Source organism: Mauremys reevesii, linkage group 4, assembly GCF_016161935.1.
Source record: "Mauremys reevesii isolate NIE-2019 linkage group 4, ASM1616193v1, whole genome shotgun sequence".
NCBI classification, from domain to species: domain Eukaryota; kingdom Metazoa; phylum Chordata; order Testudines; family Geoemydidae; genus Mauremys; species Mauremys reevesii.
This window is the reverse complement of record NC_052626.1, coordinates 129,688,401-129,714,032: the sequence shown is the minus strand read 5'-3', so window position 1 is coordinate 129,714,032 and position 25,632 is coordinate 129,688,401. Positions and strand designations below refer to the sequence as shown.

The 25,632-nt window shown below is 49.5% G+C and overlaps 3 protein-coding genes across 9 annotated transcripts in view; 1 reads left to right on the top strand and 2 right to left on the bottom strand.

The window, feature by feature from the left end:
* ZNF76 (zinc finger protein 76) overlaps positions 1-13,196 on the bottom strand; it is a 33,565-nt gene extending 20,369 nt beyond the window's left edge. Inside the window, exons 1-2 of one of the 5 annotated variants that reach the window (XM_039534865.1) lie at positions 13,174-13,196; positions 1,165-1,354 (exon numbers count right to left, since the gene is read on the bottom strand). In XM_039534865.1, coding sequence (XP_039390799.1) covers positions 1,165-1,237 — 73 coding nt within the window. In that variant the 5' untranslated portion in view covers positions 1,238-1,354; positions 13,174-13,196. Of the gene's footprint in view, positions 1-1,164; positions 1,355-6,012; positions 6,194-7,721; positions 7,742-13,173 lie in introns of those variants that run through there. The other 4 variants (XM_039534866.1, XM_039534864.1, XM_039534867.1 and 1 more) reach the window with 4 other exon arrangements.
* RPL10A (ribosomal protein L10a) lies at positions 7,775-12,818 on the top strand. Its single transcript, XM_039534877.1, has 6 exons — positions 7,775-7,930; positions 9,125-9,199; positions 9,417-9,497; positions 9,895-10,043; positions 10,864-11,036; positions 12,618-12,818. The coding sequence occupies exons 1-6, from the start codon at positions 7,926-7,928 to the stop codon at positions 12,786-12,788; spliced, it is 654 nt and encodes a 217-aa protein (XP_039390811.1). The 5' UTR covers positions 7,775-7,925; the 3' UTR covers positions 12,789-12,818.
* An 884-nt stretch (positions 13,197-14,080) lies between the features above and the next one.
* The window catches only part of SCUBE3 (signal peptide, CUB domain and EGF like domain containing 3), a 135,012-nt gene continuing 123,460 nt past the window's right edge, over positions 14,081-25,632 (bottom strand). For all 3 annotated transcript variants that reach the window (XM_039534858.1, XM_039534859.1, XM_039534857.1), the window contains 6 exons: positions 25,137-25,304; positions 23,648-23,809; positions 23,058-23,255; positions 21,867-22,019; positions 19,998-20,077; positions 14,081-19,046 (listed from right to left, as the gene is read on the bottom strand). In XM_039534858.1, the coding sequence (XP_039390792.1) occupies positions 18,897-19,046; positions 19,998-20,077; positions 21,867-22,019; positions 23,058-23,255; positions 23,648-23,809; positions 25,137-25,304 (911 nt within the window). In that variant the 3' untranslated portion in view covers positions 14,081-18,896. The remainder of the gene's footprint in view (positions 19,047-19,997; positions 20,078-21,866; positions 22,020-23,057; positions 23,256-23,647; positions 23,810-25,136; positions 25,305-25,632) is intronic.

The window sequence follows — 25,632 nt, the reverse complement described above, 5'->3', positions numbered from 1 at the left end:
CTTTAGAGAAGAGAAGGTTTTCTGCAATAATCATTGCGGTGCCTGGGTGTACATCTGGGGCAGCACCTTTACCTCTGGGCCAAAGGTCTGATTCAAACCCAATGCTGACATTGCAGAGCAGCAGGTATGATGTATATTATAAAGAGATGCCATGTCTCATCAGAGAGTTAAGCGGAGGTCTCTTGTACCCATCTTTTGTGGCTCTTTGGGAAAAGACACACATCCTGCAGCTATTTCTGAAAAAAGTGTGGATAATCCTAATGTCCTGGCCAACAAGGTACATTAATAAAATAGGTTCTAATGCTGCAAATCAAACTGAATGAACACACCACTTACCTCCCTGCACTCTCTTGCTACAGTTGAGTGGCACCTGGGTGCTCCTGCTAACAGTCTAGCAATGAATGCCTGGGGCTGGGTGTCCCAGGTGGAGAACTCTGTGCTCTGGTTCCCACTACCTACCCCTGGGTTGGATACAGTTCACACCTGCTGATGTTCAGGGTCCAGCACAAGGCCTATCTATTCCCTCAGGCTTTTGCCCAAGATGGAGAGATTGTGGGACACACAAAGCATCTAATGGATGGGTTTGACTATGGGGTTGGACTAGATGACCTCCTGAGGTCCCTTCCAACCCTGATATTCTATGATCCAATACTGCATGGAGTGTGTATTTTGTGTAAGTTCCTAGAGAATGCATGAGGGCAGCATTTTATAACTCCCAAACTAAAATAATAGACGTTGCATTTCGTGTCAGCTTTACTTCACTAACCAACACTTAACGCATTACTCATTTCAGTGAGAAAGGTGTTAGCATAAACCAAATTCTATGCTCCTTAGTCAGACAAAACACCTAGCTTGGCTCCAACAGGAGTCAGGAGTTGCAGCCTATAACTAACCTGCAGAGATAAAGCCCATCACTGTATTCTGAACCTATCCTCTGTTTATGTTTCAGTAGCTCTCTTAGCTCCTATGTGTTATTTTCCAGATCAGCGGTATGTTTCCTCTTTGATACGAGTCAGTGAACCTAACAGACGACCACAAGCTCCTTGCCCAAGTCAATGAGGGAAACAGCAAGTATTATGTGTATGATGCCAACAGGTGTGATTTTCTGTAGTGTCACTCAACATATCAGAGAGGTCAGGCTCAGTAGTCCAAAGGGTCTCTTACCTTTGATGGCCTGCTGAATGTATGCTGTTGTCCCATCAGTAAGGGTCACTGCCTGCAGGCCCAAACTCTCCATAGTGTCCTGATGACTGCTCCTCAGACATGAATTTCACTTTAATCAGCACACACTTGGAGAGTGTTGGAAGCAGGAGCTTTTTGGAACAGGCAAGAAGTTTTCTTCTTTGTTATAAATCTTAGATAAAAAGAACATTTCAAACTATATTTTCCCCCAAAACACACTCGCACTTGCACATAAAAATGGCTGGATGTCAAACTACGGTTTGGGGAAAAGTTATCATCGGATAATGTGCATAATCCTTCCAGTGTCTGTCATGTGAATTGCTAACATGTGGGTCAAAGTCCAGTTCTGTGGACAAAAATGGGGAGAATAAAGCTCAGCTGTCAAGTGAGTTGGCAGATTATTTTTTCTCTACAGGTACACTGTAAACAGTTCATTTGAAAATCTAGAACTAGTGCACCCACATGAGGAAGGAACTACTGCAGAAATGTGCTTTCAATTCATAGCCTACCTTATTCCAGAAGAACTTTCTTGCATAGACAAGCCCTTATAGAAGCAAAAAGTCTGTGCAGTTGCTGACTTATCTTCTGAGATCATCTCCAAAAGGGCCAAACAACATCAAGTGATGTGGTAGTTTTTGCGATATGGGCAAAATACCAACTAGGAAATGGTCTGAAACCCACCTAATCCCATACGAAGGCCATCAAATAACCTTCAAATGCTAACAATTTTGGGTCACTAACAACTTGGCCTGGATATGAACCAGTGACCTAGAGGAGAAAGTCTTCCGTATCCCAGGATCAGTTCCCTAAGCTGTCCAGTCCCCTGCAATGACATTTTTAGGAGACATTCTACATTCCATCAATAAATTATTTAAAATCATAGATTTATGGGATTTTTAAAAAAAAGTTATTTCTGGGGCAGCCTGGCAGTTTATGCTCTTTATTACCATGAGAGGGACTGATCATGTCTTAGGGTTTTCTATGGCATCTCACTGTAGGATCTAAGTATGTCCTATGTAAATCAAACCTTGATGTCCAGATCAGCAACAATGGGAGGGGCAGCATGCTCTGTATTGCCACTGTGCATCACTGTGTTGCAGTTTCCAAAAGCCAAATGTGGCATTAGCCAAGATAGCAGCTGTGATAATGGGTGGCAGAGGAAACTTGTGGGAAGCCCAATTAGAAATGACTTAAAATTTAGCACATAGGTTTAAAACTTTGGCATTTTACCTGTGAATTATCAGATCTCTGGGGGCAAAACACTAACTCTACTTGAGAATGTAACTTTTGTTGAAAGAATAATACAATAATAATAATTAATACTAATACTACAATAATACCACCACTTTCCTCTTATCTGTAGCTTTTTATAATATATAGATCTCAAAGGTTTACAAATGAGGTCAATATAATTATCCCCAAGGGAAACTGAAAATGATTTGCCCAGAGTTTCCCAGCAGGTCAGGAATAGAACCCAGGTCTCCTGATTCACAATTCAGTGCTATATCCAGTAGGCCACAGTCTCTCTCTAATAGAAACTTATGTTTATACAACATCTTTTCTATCACTTCCGTAAGCTTTTAGGGGCAGGGATTGTCTCTGCTTATGCTTGTACAGCCCTAACTGCAGTGGACCCCTGAACAGGATTGGAACCTGTGGGTGCTATCAAATTAAATAATCCTTTCTTACCACTATAAAGCACATTAATAATGTACAGACACCCCCAACATTATTTCATCCACCCCCAAAGTGCAACAACCTCTATGCTGGAGCAGAGCAACTGTTTGATAGTGCAGAACACTACATGACTGTTCAGAAAGACAGTGAAGAATACTACACACAGCTGATATGAGGAAATCTCAGAAGGCAGAATGTAATTGCTTGAATGGGAATATTAACACCCCCGAACTGAGTCAAGTGCCATTAGACTTTTAATGATCAAAAGCAGTCAGGATCTCAGTTTTATGTGTCATCCAACCTCCAACCACCCCAGCACTTCATGTCCTCTCTCTCCGGCATCTACGTGTGCATGACAGAGTGAAAAGGGATACCGGGAGAGAGCCGTTAATGGGGATTTCCAACTATGTTGAAAGAAGATGGCCTTTAAATTTGAGTTAATCATCTAGACAGACCTTTCAAGCACAGGAAGGCCATGATGCATTTAACACTGTGCCAACCATTCATGGGTAATCCTATGGTTGACTATTTTAGCAGCTGGTTGTGGTTAATGTGACCGTCCTTGTCACTGTGTCAACTTGTGTTTGACGATGTGTTTGTTAACATGTGTTCTAGTAAAAACAAGCCCTTGATGAACAAGGACAAAAACAACATTTAAGGGGTCTAAAGTCAGTTAAGAAGAAGTTTAATGCAATAGTTGGGGGAATTCAAATTGAGGATTCAGAATGGGCTATTATGTGGTGGAGTTGGAGTTAAGGGGATTAGCAACGAGGTTATAGGGAGTTAGAGGATGTTGAAGGGGATCAGAAGGGCAAACAGTGTGTGAATGGACTAGGAATTGGATCATGGCAGGGGTAAGGTGTGGGAGTGTTGAGGATGTCTGGGAATGTTAGAAAGATGGACTGGTGAGACAGGGAGTTTGGGTGTTATTAAAGATAGGGATGGTGTTGAGGGGATTAAGGATAAGGCAACAGGATTCTGGGATTTAGGGATATTAAGGGAATTAAGAATCAGGGTGCAAGGAAATGGGATACTAGAGAGGATCGGAAATGGAAATGACAGAATTTGGGGCACAAGAGGGTGTTAAGAATTGGCAGCAATGGGATGTTGAGGGAACTAGGAATTTGGGATGACAGAGGAATTGGGTACAGGGGCTGAGACTTCCAGAAGGAAATGTTGGGGTCTGGTTACTGAAAGGATTAGGGTGGGCTAAGGGAAAAAAAGAGGACCAGGGCCGGGGGCAGGGGTAGCAGGGGCTGTGAGTGAGGGGGTGTTGGCAGGGGCAGTGGGGAGGACAGCGCCTGGGGCAGGGGTTAGCAGTGGGCCGGGGGTGACAGGGCCCAGGGGCTCAGCGGGGTGGGGCCGCTGGGAGGACAGGGCCTGGGGGTTAGTAGGGGTCATGGGTGTGGCATGGCTGTGGGGTTTAGCAGGGGCTGTGGGGTGGGAAGGGCCCAGGGGTTAGCGGGGGCCATGGGGTGACAGGGCCCGGGGACAGCGGGGCCGTTAGGAGGACAGGGCCCGGGGTTAGCGGAGGGCCGTTAGGAGGACAGGGCCCAGGGGGTTAGCGGAGGGCCGTAGGAGGACAGGGCCCAGGGGTGTTAGGGGTGGGTGGCAGAGCCCAGGGGAGGTAGCAGAGGATGGGGTTAGCGGGGGCCATTGGGAGGACAGGGCCGGGGTTAGTGGGGGCTGTTGGGAGGACAGGGCCTGGGGAGGATAGGACAGGGCCCGGGGTGTTAGCGGGTGGCAGGGCCCGGGGAGGTAGTGGGGGCCAGGGGATAGCGTGGGGCCGGGGTGTTAGCGTGGGGCCGGGGTGACATGGCTGGGGGACTAGTGGGGGTGATAGGGCCAGGGGTTAGCGGGGGCAGTGGGGTGACAGGGCCGGGAGTTAGTGGGGGCCATGGGGTGTTACAGGGCCCAGGGGACTAGCGGGGGCGATAGGGCCGGGGTTAGCGTGGGGCCGGGGTGATAGGGCCAAGAGGGGTTAGCGTGGGGCTGGGGGTGATATGGCCGGGGGTTAGTGGGGGCCGTGGGGGTTAGCAGGGGGCCATGGGGGTGATATGGCTGGGGTGTTACAGGGCCGGGGACTAGCGGGGGCAATAGGGCCGGGAGGGGTTAGCGGGGACAGTAGGGGTGACAGGGCCGTGGGGTTAGCGGGGGCCGTGGGGGTGTTACAGGGCCCGGGGGGGACTAGCGGGGGGGCGATAGGGCCGGGGGGGGTTAGCGGGGGGACAATGGGGGGTGATATGGCCGGGGGGGTGTTAGCGGGGGGCCGTGGGGGGTGATATGGCCGGAGGGGTGTTACAGGGCCCGGGGACTAGCGGGGCGATAGGGCCGGGGTTAGCGTGGGGCCGTGGGGTGATATGGCCGGGGTTAGTGGGGGCCGTGGGGGTTAGCAGGGGCCATGGGGGTGATATGGCTGGGGTGTTACAGGGCCCGGGGGACTAGCGGGGGCAATAGGGCCGGGAGGGGTTAGCGGGGACAGTAGGGGTGACAGGGCCGTGGGGGTTAGCGGGGGCCGTGGGGTGTTACAGGGCCTGGGGACTAGCGGGGGCGATAGGGCCGGGGTTAGGGGGACAATGGGGGTGATATGGCCGGGGTGTTAGCGGGGGCCATGGGGGTGACATGGCCGTGGGGGTATTACAGGGCCCGGGGGGGACTAGCGGGGGGGCGATAGGGCCGGGGGGTTAGCGTGGGGCCGTGGGGGTGGCAGGGCCGTGGGGGTTAGCGGGGGGGCAGTGGTGGGGTGACATGGCTGGGGGGGTGTTACAGGGCCCGGGGGGGACTAGCGGGGGGGCGATAGGGCCGTGGGGTTAGCGGGGGCCGTGGGGGTGATATGGCCGGGGGTGTTAGCGGGGCCGTGGGGTGTTACAGGGCCCGGGGGGGACTAGCGGGGGGCGCTAGGGCCGGGAGGGTGGGCGCGGGGGGCGGGGGGGGGGGATAGGGCCGGGGGGTTAGCGTGGGGCCGTGGGGGGTTAGCGGAGGGCCGGGGGGTGGGGCCGCTGGGAGGACAGGGCCCGAGGATGTACCGGGGGCGGCGGGTAAGGTGCCGGGAAATGGGGTCTCCAGACCGCAGGACCGAGCCCAGGCGGGGGGCGCAGCCGCCTAGTCCCGGCTCCCCCACCCCCTCGGGCCGCCCCCACTATAGGCACCCACCTGAGGATGCCCGAGCGGGCCGAGTCCGCCGCCTGACCGCCATGCACCGGGCCCAGCTCCTAGAGCCCCGCCCCGCAACCTGCATGGCCCAGCCTCTGCCCTCGGGCTCCAACCACTCGCCGCCGCCCATCCAGGTTCCGGGGCCCGCTAACTCCTCCCCCGGAACAGGAACAGCGAGAGCGCCTTCGGAACGCACTCAACTGTGCCACCAATGCGCATGTACGAAAATCAAGAGCATGCGCGCTAACAACCGTGAGGCCTCTGCCCTCAGTCTTTGCCAGGGAAGCTAATAGTGTCTTCGGGGTGTCACTCAGTGTGAAGCAGGGGTGGGGACGGCTGCAGGCCTCTGATTCCAGCGAGGGGGCCCAGGACTGTCAATGACCCTCAGATCCAGAGGGGAGGAAGCAAACTTGCTGAAGACATTGCTGCAGAATGCTGTTGCAGCGTGATGTGCCATCAGATTGGCAAACATTAAACCCAGTAGCACTCACTGTTTGACAAAATACAGCTAACAGTGGGATTGGGGGCGGGAAAGAGAACATACATTTTATTGCTTCTCCCACTGACTGGTATGAAGGAGAATACCTGAAATGTGTACTTCTCACCCCAACGTCTGATGCCACAGACTCTAGGGGTATGTCCACACTGAACTAAGAGACTGGCAACAAGGTGAGTTGACATGGGCTTGCAGGGCTCTCGCTGTAGGGCTATAAAATTGCAGTGTAGATGTTAGAGCTTGGGCTAGAGCCCAGGATCTAGGACCCACCCTCCTCACAGGATCTTAGAGCCTAAGTCCACAAGCCTGGGCCAGCTACATGTCTTTTATTGCAGGGTAGGCATGCCCTAAATTGCAACTGTGTTAGATTTTGTTTGATAGGAATCTTTAGTTGTGGATGAAGCCAGTGCCAATTGTAATCTTGGGAATTATTTGTTTAAAAGGCAAACCTGTGGCAAATTGTACTGAACCCCCAGGGCTCCGCTCCACAAAAGACTCACAGCAGGCCACATGCCCCTAGCCTGATTCTGCAAAGAGCCAAACACCCTCAACTCCACCTGAAACCAAAATAAGAGCTTAAAAGCCATGAGATGCCATTGAGATACTGATTACAGCCACTCCCCACTGGGACATGGTAGGACTGAGCTCTTTTCATGTTCACACTTATGTTACCAATGTAATAAGGAAAAGCAGCAAAGAGTCCTATGGCACCTTATAGACTAACAGACATATTGGAGCACCGATGAAGTGGGTATTCACCCATGAAAGCTCATGCTCCAATAATGTCTGTTAGGATAAGGTGCCACAGGACTCTGCTGCTTTTACAGATCTAGACTAACTCAGCCACCTCTCTGATACATAACAAGGGAAGAATCTTACCCCAGGCACAAACTAGTGTGAAACAGCTAGCATGGGAGACTGCCCAGAGCTCCTAACTCACCTCCAGAACCACCTTCTAGTGCAAAAGCATCTGCACCTAGCCCACTCCAGAGTTGAGCAAAGACTCTACAGGCTCTGAACAACACATTCATGGACTGAATCCCTCCACCACCAAGCCAACCCCCGGCTCTAAACTGCAGCTCATTCCCATTTGCTCAGTAATCAGGCACTGGAAAAGAAAGATGCAGAAAAGGGTGCAATAAATCGCCAAGCTATGGTTTGCACTTAAAGGAAATAAAGGGCGCTCTTAAGATGCACAGCCCACTCTGCTCACAAGTATATCCCGCTACCACGGCACAGCAGCACCTAGCTCTGTCCTGACGCTAGGCTATCCCCTCCCCTACAGCCTGCCTCTCTCAAGATGGCGCCCCCATGTCTCGCGAGACCATGCACTATTTATAGCGCGATTTGAGCGCCCCCACCCCTTTCCGCCCGGCGGCACCCGCGGTACCCGGAGTCGGCGAGGGCCGGTCCCAAGATGAGGTGCGTGTCCGGGGGGCTCAATCCGGTGCCATCCGCCCCCAGCTGACCCCGGCGGCGGGCCCGGCTCCCGCGTTAGGCAGACGGGGGCCCGGTGCGGCCCTCCCGCGGGAACTGACTCCGCTGGGGGGCTGAGCCGGGGTGCGAGGCGCGGGTGGGCCCGGAGGGTCTCTGCTCCCTCCCCGGCCGGCGCAGGGCCCCTCCGCGCTGCGGCCGGCGGGGGGTCAGGGAGGCGATGTGGGGGCGGGAACCTGCCTGGGCCCTTCCCTGTGGGGGTCGCCTCCTGTGTGGCCCCTTGGCCAGGCGGGCTGGGCCAAGGCACGGCGGGTGGGTAGCGCCACCGGGTACCGTCTGCACCGGCCTGGCCCGTGCTCAGCTGGTCCCGCCTGGCCGGGGGCGGCTTGGGGGCCTCTCTGCAGGTGGATCCCGGGTAGGTCCCCCGAGGCTGAGAGCCGCCGCGTCCCCGCGCGCAACCACCCGGCCCTGAGCAGGGCTGGGCTGGTCGGATCAAGCGGGGCCGGCTGCTGCGGAGGGAGCGAACACAGCGGGGTGTCCCGTTGTCCAGTCCCGGCTCCTGGCAGTTAGAGGTTTAGGGACTCGCGGAGCATGGGCTTGAGTCCCTGACCATCTTGGCTAATAGCTGTTGAGGGACTTGCTCTCCATGAACTTAGCTGATTCTTTGAACCCGGCTATATTTTATAAACTCTTTATACTCTTGTTCCTAGAATGGGCCCTTCCATGGTGGGGTTAAGGCTCACTAAGGAAGAAACCTTCAGTGTGGCTGCTTTTCTGGCTTCAGCGTCTCTGGGGCTGTGGAGTGAAATGGTCTGAAAAGAGAAATTGTTATTGTATTTAAAAATGGAGTCACCCTGCTGAGAGTAAAGCTGAAAGAACAATGGATCTAACTTCCAATTCACCATTGTTGTTGTTCAGTCATTTTTGCACTTTCCTGGGCCTTCACAGTGAACCTGGGCATGTCAGTTTCATTTTTATCTGTGCTGCACTGGCCCCAGACTGTTGTTTTTGAGTGCACATCATTACAGGGGAATTGAATGCTGTGGGCTCAACAACTCCCCTGGTTGTCAGGATTAAAGGTGGTTTTAGATGCTAATGTACCTACATTTTCAACCTGTACAGAGTGATTCAGTTGATCCTTTCAAGTGCCTGACCTGCTCTTTGTGCCTTTCACATCTACAGCAGCAAAGTTTCCCGTGACACCTTGTATGAAGCGGTGAAGGAGGTCCTGCAAGGGACTCAAGTGAAACCACGCAAGTAAGAACTCTGCTCTGCTGTGGGTAGCGCCCTTCCCCAAATGCCAACTCCATGACTGGAAATCTCTGGTGAAGAGAGGGAGGGGGAAGGGTTTGTGGCAGTGTCTCTATGCTCGTCTAGATGTTACTACAGTTTTTCCCCCATGTTTATTGCTATTCATCTGGTTTTACTGGATTCTTAAATTCTGACCTGGCCTGTTTCTTTTTCTGTTTATTAGGTTTACGGAAACTGTGGAGTTGCAGATCAGTCTGAAAAACTATGATCCACAGAAGGACAAGCGTTTCTCTGGCACAGTCAGGTTCGGCATTTTCTGATCCCACCCAGCCTTCAGCCTGCACCCCACTCCCTCCAGGCACTTTGAATGTACATGTGGTGAGCAGCACATTGACTGCTTGATACAATGGCAGGAGGGTGCAGTGCTGAATTGCCCGGGTAGTTCAGACCCCCCAGATCTCTAAATGGGTGTGGCTGGACGGACCCCTACCCTGGGTCTTAAAACATGAGGGGAGGTGTGGTGAGGCTTCTGTGCTGATCCCACCGACCAATTGGAGAAGCCAGATTAGAGGCTGGTGGATGAAGAATTGCAGGTGACTGTGGTAAGGTTTTTCTGCTGTGGCTCTGTGTGCTCCCCTCAAGGTGTGTGGTGCTGACAGTGCATAGTGACAGTATGTGGTGTCCTCTTCCCTTCCTGACAGGCTCAAGTCCACCCCACGCCCTAAATTCTCAGTCTGCGTGCTGGGGGACCAGCAACACTGTGATGAGGCCAAAGCGGTTGATATCCCTCACATGGACATCGAGGCTCTGAAGAAACTCAACAAGAACAAGAAGCTAGTGAAAAAGCTGGGTGAGTAGAATTCTGAAGGGCTAGTATACCTGTAACACATCTCTGGTGGAGGGGAAGGGTGTCACAGATAGTTAACACTCCTGCAGTGCCAAATGTGACCAGTGTGGAGTCCTCCAGCAGCCAGACTCCTGCTCACTACCTTGTTAGGGAGAAGTTGGCTACTGGATTTGAAGTATGGTTGCTGGCTTGAGCCATCTACTCATACTGTCTGGTCTTATCTTTTCTGGTATAACTGCATCTACACTAGGTCATTTTCTTATCAAATTATAAAATCACATTCCTAACAGATATACTGGCAAAAGCCCTAGTGTAGGCTTGGCCAACCTTGTGACTTAGTTCTAGAGTCTCTGAAGAGTCTGTAAATACACAATGAGTCTTTGGTGTGAACGCTTTGATTCGGGGGTCGACAACCTTTCAGAAGTGGTGTGCCGAGTCTTCATTTATTCACTCTAAAGTTTCACATGCCAGTAATACAATTTAGCGTTTTTAGAAGGTCTCTTTCTATAAGTCTATAACATATAACTAAACTATTTTATGTAAAGTAAATAAGGTTTTTAAAACGTTTAAGAAGCTTCATTTAAAATTAAATTAAAATGCAGATCCCCCCGGATGGGTGGCCAGGACCTGGGCAGTGTGAGTGCCACTGAAAATCAGCTCACGTGCCACCTTTGGCATGTGAGCCATAGGTTGCTTACCCCTGCTTTAATTAGTTGCTCTTAGAGAAACTTGCAAAGTGCTGCTAGTTGAGGAGGAAATCAAGCCCAGAATTAAAATGAGCAAAAAGTGCAATCACACATGCATTACATTTTTTCTCCCATAGCTAAGAAGTACGATGCCTTCCTGGCTTCTGAGTCTCTGATCAAACAGATTCCTCGTATCCTGGGTCCAGGGCTGAACAAAGCTGGCAAGTTCCCCTCCCTCCTCACCCACAATGAGAACATGGTGGCCAAGATTGACGAGGTCAAGTCTACTATCAAATTTCAAATGAAGAAGGTAAAAAAAGAAGAAAAAATAAGTAAACTCCAACCTCTGAAGTCAGTTGTGTGGCCTGTGGGGGGTGGGATTTAATGAAGCAACTAGCTGCCTGCCCTGGTATGTGGATTTCTACTCTCAGGGCTGAACTGCAGGTATCCTTCAGCTTCTTTCTTATCATTCATTCATGCCCGTCACCCCAACCGGGGTATGGGCTGCCAACCACAGATCTCCATAGTCTTCTATCCTGGGCCATTCGCTCTAGCTGGTTCAAGATAATGATAAAGCCAGTGATCAATATCTGTTCAGTCCCCTTCTGTGCATTTAGGGAACACAACTAGAGCATTCAGCTGCTGACTTGAGGGGAGAATGTAATTTGTCAGTAGTTGACTTTTTTGGGGGGGGGGGGGAAGAGAAACTGGAGGAGAGCCTGATATTGCAGAATGCTGGGGACCCTAAATGCTCACTGAAGCCCTAATTCAAATGCATATTCATTATCTGTTGGGCACTATGGTGGTGTAAACCTGACTCAGTTCAGTTAACAAGTCTGTTTCTAAGGCTTAAGCACGCATGTAAGTACTGTGCTAAATCAGCTCCAGCCCATCTGAAGAGAACTATTCCTGATCGACCTTAACAGGGCACCTGCTTTAAAACAGTTTGAAAGGAAACTAAGTCATGTTTTTTTTATAAGCCCTTTTTTCTTCAGTCTGTAGTTTGGCTGTATGCTTCAGCTCAGCAAATTTGGCATCAAAGACTTGGTCTGAGTGCATGTTCTTTATTTGGTTACTAGAAAGACTTGTTGGTTAGGGGCAAAAAACAAGTCAGCTCTGTATCTTACAATATGAAAAATCTAATATGACTAATCTGTGCAGCATGGGTTAATGCTGGGCAGTATTTGTGGAGGCAAGGGTGTATGAGACAATATAGTAAATTAGGCCTTAGACTTGGGTTCTGTTCCTTGGTGTGCCACTGGTTCTGTATGCCTTAGATTAGCCTCATTTTATAGATAGGGAATGACATTTACTGTCTTTGTAGAGCACTTTGAACAGAAGATGAAACACCTATGTACGTTGTCAGATTTTCAACAACGTTTGCAGTTAGATGTTAAGCATACATGTTAATGAGCATGGAAGCCAGTTGGCAAACTTAACGTGCGCTCTTAAGCCTTCTAGCTACTGCTATGCAAACTGGAAGAGTAGGTTTTGAGCTGTTAAACCATTATTCAGCTCTAGAATGTCTGAATTTACAGATCTTGTATTTACCGGGTCCGTCGCTTTTTAAAATGCTTGGAATGTATACAGCAGCATTTACAGGTCACAGAAAAACAGGGGAATTTTAAACCACATACATTGGATTTATCCCTTAAAAAAAAAATAGTAGTTATAACTTAAACCCAGCCCAAGTGAGAAATTCCCAAGAGAAGGCAGGCCTTAATGTTAATTGCCTGCAGGTTTCAGCTAGTGCAGGGTGGTCTGTAAAGTGACTATAGTTAGACTTTAACCCTGCTGGCTAAGTTTTGATACACATTCCTTTCCAGTCAAGGCAGTTCCCTGCAAAGTCTACACCATTAGAGTCTAGTGACATTGCTTTCTATGTCCCCAGGTGCTCTGTCTGGCTGTGGCTGTTGGCCATGTGAAAATGACGGAGGATGAGCTAGTCTACAACATTCACCTGGCCATCAACTTCCTGGTGTCCTTGCTGAAGAAGAACTGGCAGAACGTGCGTGCGTTGTACATTAAAAGCACCATGGGCAAGCCACAGCGCCTCTACTAAACTGGCAGCAATAAATGGTTTGAGTACCCAGTTGTTGTCTGTCTTATCTGCTGAGTTGGGTGGAAAATTCAATTAGTTTGTCTTTTTTACTGAGAGACCCACAAAGAAGGGAGAAAATTGGCTTATTTTCTCTACAACTGATGACGGGTACAGGTAACAAACTATTTAAACCATTTTTAAAATGTCACTAGATTTCAAACAGCCCTTAAATGGATATCTAGGTCTGTCCACAGAACAGCTAAATGTGGTGCAAGCTGGTGGGGGAAGCTTTTAAATCTAAGCATGTTCAGTGCACAAGTGCAATTAAAATCTTCCCCTTTGGGGGGGGGAAATTTCAAATGAAGGGGAAGCCAGCCTGCTTGTACCCAGACTCCCTAATCAGTACCTTCCTTTCTGAGGGTCTGGTTCCAGCTTTTTCACCCAGCTCCTTCAGCAACAGCATCCCCTTCCTGAAATGAACTCTACCCTTGCACTGAGCTGGGCCTGATTTATATAGCCCCTGATTTCTCCCAGCAGCTTCTGCAAGCATTAATGTTTTATTAGAGCCAGCTGGACCACCCTCTTGTTCTAACATGCTGGGTGTGGCCACTATTTACAGCTGCTGCTTGGAGGACTGACTTTTTTTCCTACTTTGTGATGGTTTATACTGTCACACTGGGTCATGGCTAACACTAGGGATTTGAGGATAGTGAGGGTTGATCAGCAATGGGAAATGAGATGGGGGGGCTAAGGAATGAGTGATAGGAAATGGAGGGTGAGGGGAGCTAGACACATTAAGCAGCAGCAGGATGGGATAGTGCAGTGCTAGAGAGGATTAAGAATTGGAGTGGAGGAGGTTGGAGCACCAACCTGAGCTGCCCTATGCACATACCAGTCACTAACACCTCATGGGCAGCAGAGAACTCCCAGCTGCTATAGAAGCAGAGATGGACAAAATCTAAGCCTTGAAGAAGAATCCTGTGCTAGCATTGGGGATAGGACTAGATTTCAATGGGGCTCCTCATTGTGGTAAAATTACTTTAGGTGTGTTTGCCGTATTGGTGCTTTAGTCTGACTGAAAGTCAAGGGGATTTAGGTGCTTTTGAAACTTCTCTAATCTCTGAAAGAAAACACTCATGCCCCACTGTTAGAAATCTTCAAAATAAGTAGCAGAACCAATTTCTAAAAGATCAACACAACACCAAGAAATTCAATTTAATAATTAAAAAGACAATACAAAATGCAAACATTTCTTTTTACAAAGTTCAGATACAATTTTTTTTAATCAAGTGCAAATAACTTTATGAACTACATCTTTTTTCATCACTTAATCATTTTGTGGGAGATGCTAAATCGTGGCCCACTGCAAAAGACAGATATAAATATTCCAACTTTTTTTGCCTTTTTTTTTTTTTAAACCAACCCTTTGTTTACTATGTTGAAACATTCAGTACATCAGAAAGTGGGTGACAGTTTTCAGCCTTTCAAACCTTTTCTATTTTCTTGCCTTGGGGCAGGAACTGAAGCAGGGTTTGATGGTGTACAGAACATCAGGATGATCTTACCACATAGTCCCCAAAAGGATTGTCTGAAGGGAACACCAGTCAGTGGCATGTTCTAGGAATCAGGCCTCCAAAACTGTTTGTCTATCCTAACAGCTAGCTGCATAATACAATCAAGATTTCCCATTGCAATAAATGTGTTTAAGTGACTAGTTAACATAGCACTCTCTAGATTATGGAAGACATAGTTATTTACCTGTGGAGTAAGTCATAGCTAGATGGTCTGAACCTGCAATCCCTTCAAGGAAGTAGTGCCATGCCTACAAATGCTTATTAGTGAACAGACCCAATGAAGCCATTAAGGGCTAGTTACCAAAGCACATATGATTTTTACAGGATCAGGGCTGTAGACCTCAACAGGTCTACTGTTAAAGGACTATTCATGGCACTAAGGCTGCAAGATCAGGCCCTCAGATTATGCAAACAAAATTTTAAAAGGCCAAGAACTTCCCATGAGGGCTCATCTTCCATCACCTTGAGGTCTGATTTTCAGAGGGAGGGTGCACAGCCCTGTATGAAAAGCGGGGCACTTTTAAGGTGTCCCAGGAATCACCCAAGATCACACATCACTTATCAAAATCTTGTCCGATGAACCTAAATAATGTGTCCCCTGGGGGCCAGTGAAGCCAGAGCAATTGGTTACAAGCTGTGGTGTTTGGGGTCAGAATGCTGCAGTCTCATTTTGAAATGTAAGAGGCTCCATGGTTTTAAATAGCCCTAGAAACACTTCTGTGTACATCAGGTTTGGGGATTGATTTATTTAAACCATACCTGAAATTTGGCCTTTAGACTTGATCATGTCCCTTTAAATATTGACATACTCTAGGCACTGCTGCATGCATTGTGAACCCCAAAAATAACTCTTGTGCCTTTTCCCCTAGGGAGTCTGCTGCAGACCCAGTGATGTGACAGGCATCTCAGTGCACAGGTGTCCATCTTATCTGAGGACTTGGGGCAAATATACAGATGGCATGAAAAAGCACAACCCCTCATGAGAGATGCAGTCAGGATGAAGGGGATAGAATTGAGCATCCCTCAGCAGTGTGATGGGATGATACAATACAGCAAATGAACTCCGGGGGGGGCAGCAGTAGAACAAAGCTGTATAGCCAGACATTGGGAGAAAAGAAAATATGGGATATCAGCTGCTATCTGCTCAAGACAGAACCCAGCTCCCTGTCCCTTCTATCTGCTAATAGCCATGAGAGTGTATTGCGTAATAATCAATCAGCTGGTGGTGGTGCCTCCAGTGGGCTATGTGTTTTCCGGATGTTCAAAAAGGAACTGTCCCTGCCCCAAGTTGCTCACAGTCAAAGGACACAAGGAGACAGAGACTGCGGGAAGTGGAGTAACAAATAGGAAACCTGTACACAAGTCAACTAAATTCACCACATGGCAGAAGTGGGTCTGTAAAGAGAGACTTAAATGTGGACAGGATGTGGTCACTGAGATTGCACCAGGCATAGGGGGCTGCCCAGAAGGAGGCACAAAGGTGACTGTGCTAGAGGCTGACAACTGGGCAGGAATAGTGGAGGTTGGGGGGGCAACATAAAGCCAGACAAGGGAGGATAAGAAGGAAGAGGCAGAGTTAGGTAGCACCTCGGACAAAGAGGTGATATGATTGCGGATGGAGATCCAGCAAAGTGGTACGATCTGCATGGAAGAGTTAAGTGGCTGCATTTTGCACGGTGGTGCGCATGGAGATGGGAGGCCAGAGGAAGAGTCTAATAAGGGCCTGACAGATCTGGCTGCGGAGATGGCAAGTAAAGAACAGCTCTGAGGTTCACAAGGAAGGAGTGGCAGGATTTGGAAATGGTCCGGGTGCCTGGGGCAAGGGAGAGTGAGGAGCCAGATAGCATCTCAAGGTTGCAAGTCTGAGTGACGGGGAAAGGAGAAGTGCTAATGGGAGAGAAGTTTTGGCTACATTCAGTTTTGGCTGATGAGACATCAGATGAGATGTGGGGCTATGGCAGAGATGGAGATTGGCAAGACATCAACAGACAGGTGATACTTGCAGCCATTAAAGCCCAATCGAGATCAAAGGGAGCAGCAGGAGTTCAGCTGGCCTAAGGTGTCTCACGTTGAGCTTCCAAAGGGAGGCTCCCAAGATCAGTGGCCACTTTTGAAAATGCTGACTTAAATAGTAGTATTTTTCATGGCGGCAACTGCTGGAGTTGGCCCCGGGAAGCTCTGTGATTGCACATGGAAGGGGAGCTGGCCACGAGACAATCTAAGTTTGAGAACCCCTGCAGGAGGCAGCAGATTTTCGAAAGCACCTAAGGGATTTAGAAGCACATTTCATTGGACGCCAATGGCACTTGTGCATCTCCCCCAAAGACATGGTGACTTTTCAAGGTTGAATTAACTAAGGGTCTGATGCAGCTTTGGCCATTAGGTTCCCCAAGCGGTTTAATACAACAATGTCCCAGCAAAATGGGCAGTCATGAGAACATGTTTGGGGGGGACACTGAATTTCTCTGCACCTCATTCGTCGATTCCTAATTCACACAGAACTCCCACAAAAGTCAATGGGAATTATGCCTCCAGGATCAGGCTCAATATCCAGCCCTGCTTCTTCCAACTCTTCGGGAAATGGAAACAGATTAGCTGATTTCTTCATGAAAATATAAACAAGCACTTGTATAAAGCAGGCAACAGCTAAAGCTGGTGAGATCAGCCCCAGGGGCTGCTTACAAACGAAACTGAAGTTCACTGAGACACAGGAGAAGAGTGTGAAGGGAATCTCCTCCGGAACAAACTAGCTTCCACGTCTTATATTTCGTCACTGTTCTCTACTGGACAGAATCTGCTCTATTCCAGTGTTGCGATCTATGTCTGGAGCCTCATTCTTCCCCTCATGATGTTTTTATGTTGATGTAACTCCATTAACTTCAGTGGAGTTACTCCTGATTTACACTACGGTGAACGAGAGGAGAATCAGGCTGTTAATGCCTGGAGACCTACCGACGACAAGATAAGCCTCCGTACTACTGCAGCTAACAGAGAGGATCTGTTAGCCCAAATGACAGACGTTTGAGAGTCTTTTGAGTAGCATTCCAGGTTCTAGAATTCATGCTGCAGAGCGAAGGAGTGTAACCAGCAACCGAGTGTAAACTGGTAACTCTGCATCCAATAGCGGAGATCTAGCACAAACTGACCACACTGGAGACACTTGTGGATGGGAAAAGATCTTGTGCTTTCCAGTCATCAGGGAAAGATTCAACAGATTTAAGGGGGAGGAGGGAATAAAAGCGTCAATGATAAAAGGAACATCAAGTGGATTTGCCTTATTAGGGACCAATATCAGAAGAAAAGATTCCAAAGTCTGAAAACGTCATCACGTTTGGGTCACTGTTAATTGAAGCCTTGGTTTGTTTTTTGTTTTGTTACAAACACACATTCTCATTTCTCAGGCAGGTATAAATATTGTAGTTTCTAGTAGAAAAAACTTCCCTCTAAATAATATAAAGAAGACTCAAATGATTGCACTTAATACATATGAAAAAGGTAGAAAGGACAATATCCTAGTGCACAAACATTTACTCCTGCTCTTCACATCGCTTGCTTTTCTGTCAACGAGTTACTCTTTGGCAGAGCTTGTAAGAGAGTCTGGTCTCTTGGCACAAGTGTCCATGGGGGAAAAAAATGAATCCATCTGAAAGGCTTCTTGTTCATTACCTTTTTTCTCCCATTCATCCATTGTTCTATAAGAATGTGGCTTGGCCATGCTTTCTTCAAGTGCAGAGAGACCAACCCAGCTCCCTGGAGAGATGCAGATCTCCCTTCTGCCCACTGGAACTGCCATTTGCTGTGATGCTTTTCAGCGTTGTCTTTTTTTTTTTCTTTTAAGTATTCTTTTTTAACAAAAAAGTATATTTTTTCCCGATCCCCCCTGCAAAGCTGTGTTGATATATATATATTTTTAAACCACAACACTGCGATAAATAAGGCATTACCTTCCACATTCAGGGCTTCCTTTGCGCTCAGTTCTTTGAGAAACAGCCCCTTCTGGCTGCAGCAACTTTCCTTTGCTTTGGCAGCTGGAGAAAGCCCCACAGCAGGAACAAAAATACCAAACTATATCCCAGGAGTGCAGGCGACTGTAGGTGTGTTTATGGTGCCTAGGAACAGAGACAGATTTGTACGCAGATGTGTAGTAATTGAGGGCTATCCAAAGGGCCACAAAGGCAACCAGAGTGGCTACACTTAAGTTGCATAAAACAGAGCAGGTCGCAGCTGCCTCGGCAAGTAGAGGCCACTTGGGCTGAGAAGGAGCATCCCCGGCTGGGACTGGTAATCGTTATGGGCTGCACCTCCGTAGTAAAAGAACAGAGCACGGGATGCCTTGAGATTACAGACCGCCCCTGCTGGAGACAAAGTCAGCGCTGAGATGAGTTTGAAGAAAGCCAAGGAGAAATTGTTTAGAGTCGTCTGCATAGTGAGAGATGGGGATTCTGTTTGTTTAAAAAGCTGTTTAGGAAAAAAAACCCAAAACCATCAAATAAGAGCAAAAGAAAATTTCCTTGGCTGGAGGGCGGCCCATGGGGCGGGTGAAAATGCCTGGGGGCTATTTGTAAGGCCTGAGGAAGCTGGAGACTTTGGAGCGGAGGAGTTTGATGAAAGAGCGCGGTAACATCTCCTTGTGTTTCTCTGTGTACTTGAAGTAGTTCTGTGGATGAGCCAGCACGTCAAAGAAAGCCTTCATCAGCTTCTTGTCCTTCAAGGGGAACAAAGCAAAGTCACATCACCTCCAGGTAAAAGCTAGTACTCACAATTAAAGAAAGCACAATGGAGGTGTCTGACTGATGGATGGTCTAAAAGATCATACTTTGTGTTCTTATTGCATGGATCCAACGAGCTCAAATGCTTTAATTTACAGATGGGGAAACTGAGGAACAAAGCATCTAAACGCCTTGCCTCAAGGGCACAGAGGGTATCAGTGGCAGGATTGAGAATGGAACCCAGATCTCCTGACTCAGAGTCCCTTGCTCTAGCTCAGGGGTAGGCAACCTATGGGACTCGTGCCAAAGGTGGCACATGAGCTGATTTTCAGTGGCACTTGCACTGCCTGGGTCCTGGCCACCAGTCCGGGGGGCTCTGCATTTTAATTTAATTTTAAATGAAGCTTGTTAAACATTTTAAAAACCTTATTTACTTTACATACAACGATAGTTTAGTTATATATTATAGACTTATAGAAAGAGTCCATCTAAAAATGTGAAAATGTATTACTGGCACGCGAAACCTTAAATCAGAGTGAATAAATGAAGACTCGGCACACCACTTCTGAAAGGTTGCCAACCCCTGCTGTAGCTACTAGAAAAGGCTGCCTCAGTCAATTTTAAAACAACAAGCAACAGAGAAACTCCAAGGAGTGTATGTGGGAGAACTAGACAGAGTGCTGGGCACGCGATGAGTTACAGGACCATGAGACAAGCCATTGTATTTCAGTAGGTGAATTCTAATCCTGAGCTCCTTATTGTGGCTCCCAGGACACACCTATGAATACTGGGAGTGCATTAAGGACGTCAGGACGGGGCAGTACTAGGAGAAGTACCCATTGTACAGGTAACCCAAAGGGGAAGTGACTCGCCTGGAAAGTTAGTTGTAGAACTGGGAACAGAACCCAGGAGTCCCGATTCCCAGTCCCGCTCACGGATGGTCTCACCTTTAATATTTCCTGATGGTTTTCAGAGGCGTACAGCCTGCCATCCCGGACAATATCCTCCACCAGCTGTTCATAATCCTCTGCAATGCCAAGCGAGAAAGGCAGTCAGGGGGGAAGCAGGTGGCACGAGCGCTCAGCTAATTCAGCGACAGGATGCTATTGTAAGGGTGGAATTCTGGGCTTCAGAAAGCAGCTAAATTGTACTCCGCCATGAGCCGAAAAGCTTCACTCCATAACTTATTGTTTGTCTCCCACATATCTGGAGCTGGAGCCCCAAAAGCTGGGGTGGTTCCCCCGCCGCCCCACAGAACACAGATGTTTCCAATCACGTGTACTCAGGTGTTTCAAGGCAAGACACTTTACACTTGGGTTAGTTTAGAATGCCCCAGACAGGTGCATGGCAGTGTTGAGGAAACTCTGAGGCCAGGAAAGCCTTACGAGGCAGGACATTAGGTCATGAGTTCAACCTGAGGCCCAGGGACTAGCTGCAGAACTGAGCACAGGGCAGATGCAGGAGGGTGGAGTGCAGGTGGGGCCAGGGTGAGGCAATCATCCAGCAAGGTACAAAACCATCTGGGAGAGAAGAGGGAAAGCCCACCCGGATTGGGAGAGAAGGGGCAGATTTACTTGGCACTTGACAAATATTTACGGTATTAATGATCAACTACTCACTGGTCACTTCTTAAGTCTTATTTCTAACCCCTTAGTTCCTTTCACTGCATCTCAACAGTACTGTACACTGGCAGCAAACTTCCTGACGTGTGTACCGTATTCCTTTCTAAACTGGGTTGGTAGCCCTGCCCATTAAGATTGCCTGAGACTTCCCATCGTAAGACCCTGTTTTCAACTGCTGATAACTTTGCCATGCTAAGCGTCTGGACTGAAATTTCCCATGCCAGGTGTCTGTCTCAGGCTGAATTGTTTGGCGAAAATTTTTAGCCCAAAGAGTTCAGCCACCGCGTGTGAGAAGAAAATTAGGGAAAATATATTGTTTTGCCCATTTAAAAAAAATCTGGCAACCTTTTATTTGAAAAGCTCTAGTGCCCTGGTGCTTTGGAGCAGGGACTTGAAATTCAGCAGGAGGGTGGCACTGTCACCTTTCGTCATCCCAAATTTGGCCAAATTACACCTGGCAGCTTGCACATGCTTCGTACAGACTTCTTTGTTTTTAGTAGCTACATTTCCCAAAGATCCCGGGCACACTGAGCATGCTCCAGCCTGGGGCTGAGCAGGACTTGCCCTGCAATGCCGCTCTGGACTGCTGCAGACTCTCCTGAGTCCGGGGCCGGGCACCTGAACAGAGTGCAGGGAGACTGTCACTTCTGAGTTTTCAATGACCCCCTGCTGGGCCCAGGTACTTGTGGAAAAAATAGCAGATGATCATGTAATTAAAGACTATCAAATATCCGGGGGTAGCCGTGTTAGTCTGTATCCACAAAAACAATGCGGAATCTGGTGGCACCTTAAAGACTAACAGATTTATTTGGGCATAAGCACCCATGAAAGCTTATGCCCAAATAAATCTGTTAGTCTTTAAGGTGCCACCGGACTCCTCATTGTTTTTAAAGACTGTATCGTAATGCATAGGCACAAGGGGCTGGGTTAAGGTTGCACACACAAACTTAATTCTGGCATTTCCTAACTTGAGAGTGCTTGACTATGCAAACTTAACACTGGCCTTTTGTGTGTGTAATATCATCTATGGAATTCCAATCTCTTTACAATGCTCAGTTGGAGATTTCCGAGACCACATTAACCCAGGTGTCTGAGTCCTGCAGGCCAAGCATGTACACTGCAGTCCTACCCCTGCTCTTGCTATGCCCTCACTTGCTCTTGCTATGCCCATCTGTCCTGCACGCCCCCACTTACCGTCGTAGGTGACGTAGGGGATCTGGAAGCCCCTGGCGCTGTTAGCCTCGCTGGTTTTGAAGTTGATCCACAGCTTGCGGGACCTGGCGGTGAAGGCTATGGGCCTCTCGTACGTCTGGCACGTCTCATAGGTTGTGATGGAGGAGGGGGAAGCTGCGGAGAGGGACACCACAGGACCAGGTGTTGCCTGGAATCATTCAGCCACACAAACACCCAGGTCCAGACATCTTTTTGTTTCAATATTGCGGGCGGGAGTTTCCTTGCCGAAGGGCCGTGTTATGAGAACACAGGAGCTGACTGTAGGGCTCCGGTTCTACTCCTTACTCCAGGGGCCACCTTCCTCCTCCACCATTCAGTAGGGGTACTGAGGCACCTGAGTGCAAAATTTCAGCGGTGGGCACAGACTGTGGATGCCCAGCATCGGTCACCTGGGGGCCCGATGTTCAGAGGTGCTGAGCACCACGGAGTTCAATTAATTCTATGGCCACCTTCGCAAACATGGAGCTGGGGCCCCTTCACCCAACGGGACTGAGTGATGAGATTCTGATGTGGCGTCAGCACAACAATGTCATATGGAAACACTGCACCTGGGGACTAGGTTGGCAAAGCCTCAGGAACTGCTTCCAGGCCTCATAGCACCTCAGGGACCGTTCCCGCAGGGCACAGGATGGCTTCACTATAACCAGGGCAACACTTGGGAAGACATCTGGATGGAGACAAATCTGCAGCTGGGCAGAGTGGTTTCATCTCCTTGCCTGGGGCCAGGTGCCATGAGTGATGTGCCACCAGGAGCCTTTACTGATGGGCATTCACCCAGCTCTGCAGCAGGGAAGCCAGCCCCAGGTAGTGAGGTATGTGGGGTGGATCCACTCCCTGCAAACCCCACTCCCCGTAGTAGTTACCCACACACAGCCCAAGGATGCAGACTTCCCCATTAGGCTGAGTGCATCAAACTTGGCCTACTTGGGACCAAGCCAGAGGCGAAGGCAGCTCTTTAGGGATGCATCAAGTTCACCTACAGCGCTGTCACCCTCTCCTCCACACACGCCTGCTCCATCATGTACTGGGCTCCGCTCCTCCCAGAGGTGTCCACAGACCAGACAGCCTGGGAGGTGGGGGATGGGGCTCTCACGGGATTACCCAGCACCCCCATTGCCCAGCATAGCCACACCACAGCAATCGGTTACCTACAGTTTTTCCGCATGACCAAGACGTCCCCACACTCGTCCTCAGATGGCAGGAAGATCTCCGGGACCACGATGAGGATCTTGCGCTTTGGGGGCGGGTTGATGTTCCAGGTGCACTCAATGTTGGCGGGGTAGTTGCCGGGGTAGTTGGGAGACTCGATGTAGCCAGTGTATTCACCCAGCTCCCCTCCACACTGGCGGTCTGCAAGGCAACAAGGACCAGTGGTCACTGGGAAATAGTTCCCCTAGAGAATATGCTTCTCTGACATGGGGGCACTAGGCAATGATCAGCGGGCAGAAGAATTGGATCAGGCTATCCTGGATGTTCCAATCCTCTATGCACCGGGCTATCTGTGCCTACAGACACACCTATGGTCACGTCTATTCATGTGTGCATGTGACTGCGTGCATGATTAGATGCAGCTGTCTGTGCACATGATTGGGGGTGCATAAAGGGAAACAGCAAGAGGAGGTGGCCTTCTGCCAGGGCCCTCTGGCTGGACATCACGCTAACAGGAAAACACAGCGACTGGCAGAGATTGTGTTGCACATGCGACATATGGACACAGCACCCGGGCTGCCTGAAGCGCGTACTTTTACACTGGGACACGGACGTGGAGCCGTCGAAGTCCGTGGTGGTGTTGCCGGGGCAGGTGATGCAGTAATTCTGGCGGAAGTCTGGCTGGTAGGTGCCCACGGCACAGCGGATGCAGCGGTGGACACTGGTATTGTAGTAATGCCCTGGGGAGCACTGAACTATGGTGAGAGGGGAGAGGAAAACATACGGTCAGTGATCAGGCAAGGAGGCATCAGCTCACTGAGTCATCCCAGCTGTCTAGGAGCCACAGCTCTCCTAGCTCAGCCGATCAGACGTTTTATTAAGCAGACATGAGTGATCAGAGCAGCCGGCTCCTGGTTCCCATTCCCAGCTCTGCTACTCCTTGGGGAGAGGCGAGTATTTTCCCTGCTTTATAGCTGGGGAAACATGGCCACAGAGAAGTTAGGTGACCTGCCCAGGATCAAGCAGCAAGTCAGTGGCAGAGCTGGGAACAGAACCCAGGAGTTCCGATTCCCAGCTCCCACTCACACTCCCTGGAAGCTATGTGCAAAGAGACTTTTTTTTTTTTTTTTAAAGTGACACAGGTATTCCCATGTGAACTTTGGGGAAAGCACATTCAAGGCTCCTTTAAGGTGTTAATTTAGGCTGCACCACCTTCCTGTTTCGAATGGTTATTCTCTCTCTCCCGCCCGGGGCAGCGACATGCTGAACTCTGGATTTTGCATTAACTGCAATGATCCTCACATTTTACAGCCCTTTAATAAGAGGAGAAATTGCATCCACATCATCACTGCACTGCTAACTGCAAAACTCGGCAGACCAGATTTCCTTGTAAAGCTTAGCCTAAAAATAAGCACCCAATTATTACACTGTTATTATTAACCCTAACAAATACCAAGACCCCACACAGCTTCATAACAGCAACACTGCGGAGTCAGAGTCCATTACTGGACAACGCTGGAGTGCTCCTTTTGTGAGAGTATTTCTGGGGTACTAAATGCATCTGTGCAGCATTAGAACAGCCCTGCAAACATGCCACCAATTCTCGTTCGCTTTGGCAGCTTTATTTAAAGGGTGGGCAGGTGGATTTTGTGCCTGGGCTGGTGGATTCATACAGCCATGGTGCAAAGCGGCTCAACAAGCACGTAGCTTCTCAAGGAGACTGCAGTCTAACAGGAGCGCGGGGCAAATGGGACAGGACGGGGACAGGACGGGGGCGTAGATTGAAGCCAAGAGTCTTGGTGAAGGATGTGCAGGGCAAAAGGGAGCAGCGATACAAGCGTGGGACTGGCCCTCCTAGGCACTTGGCAAAATGAAAGCTTCCTGCCTCGCTGCCCATATCGCTGTTGTGACGGGGCCTGAGGAGCCGAAGAGGCAGAGGTGGGTTTGGGGGATGTAACGATAATGAAGCAGGCTCAGTCCTGGGAACTCAGCCCCCAACCCTCCCTGGAGCTGCCCCGCCGCTCTGATCTCCCCTGGCTGTTCCCCTCCCAGATGCCGATGGAGCTGCTGGCTTGGACGTACCTTTGGTATCGCAGTCCTGGAAGGAGAAGGCTCCCTCGTGTTTGGTGGTCAGCCCCCCACCGCAAGGGAAGCACAGAGCTCGCCCAGCTTCGGGCTGGTAGGCACCCCGGGGACACGGCTGGCAGGGTATGAAGCCGTCCACTGAGTGATGGCCGGGGGGACACTGACCTAAGGCCCATTCGGAAATCAAAGAGAGATGTGGGTCAGTCGTGCAATAACACAGCCTCCTCGTGCCCTGAGTTCCACTGCGTGTCACTGGCGCTGAACCCCAGACATGGGGAGCCACAGGCAGCTCTGGCTCCTCATCAGATCCGTGGGGCAGCCCCTCTGGTTGCAGGGACCTTGCAGCAGCCTGGAAATTACCACCTTGTTGCCATGTGACCTCCTGGTGACAGCTGCAGGTGGATCAGAACCATTCAGCTAGATCTTTATTACTTACTGCAGCAGCCCTGAGGAGCCCCACAATGGACCCCATTTTGCTAGGCGCTGTACAAAA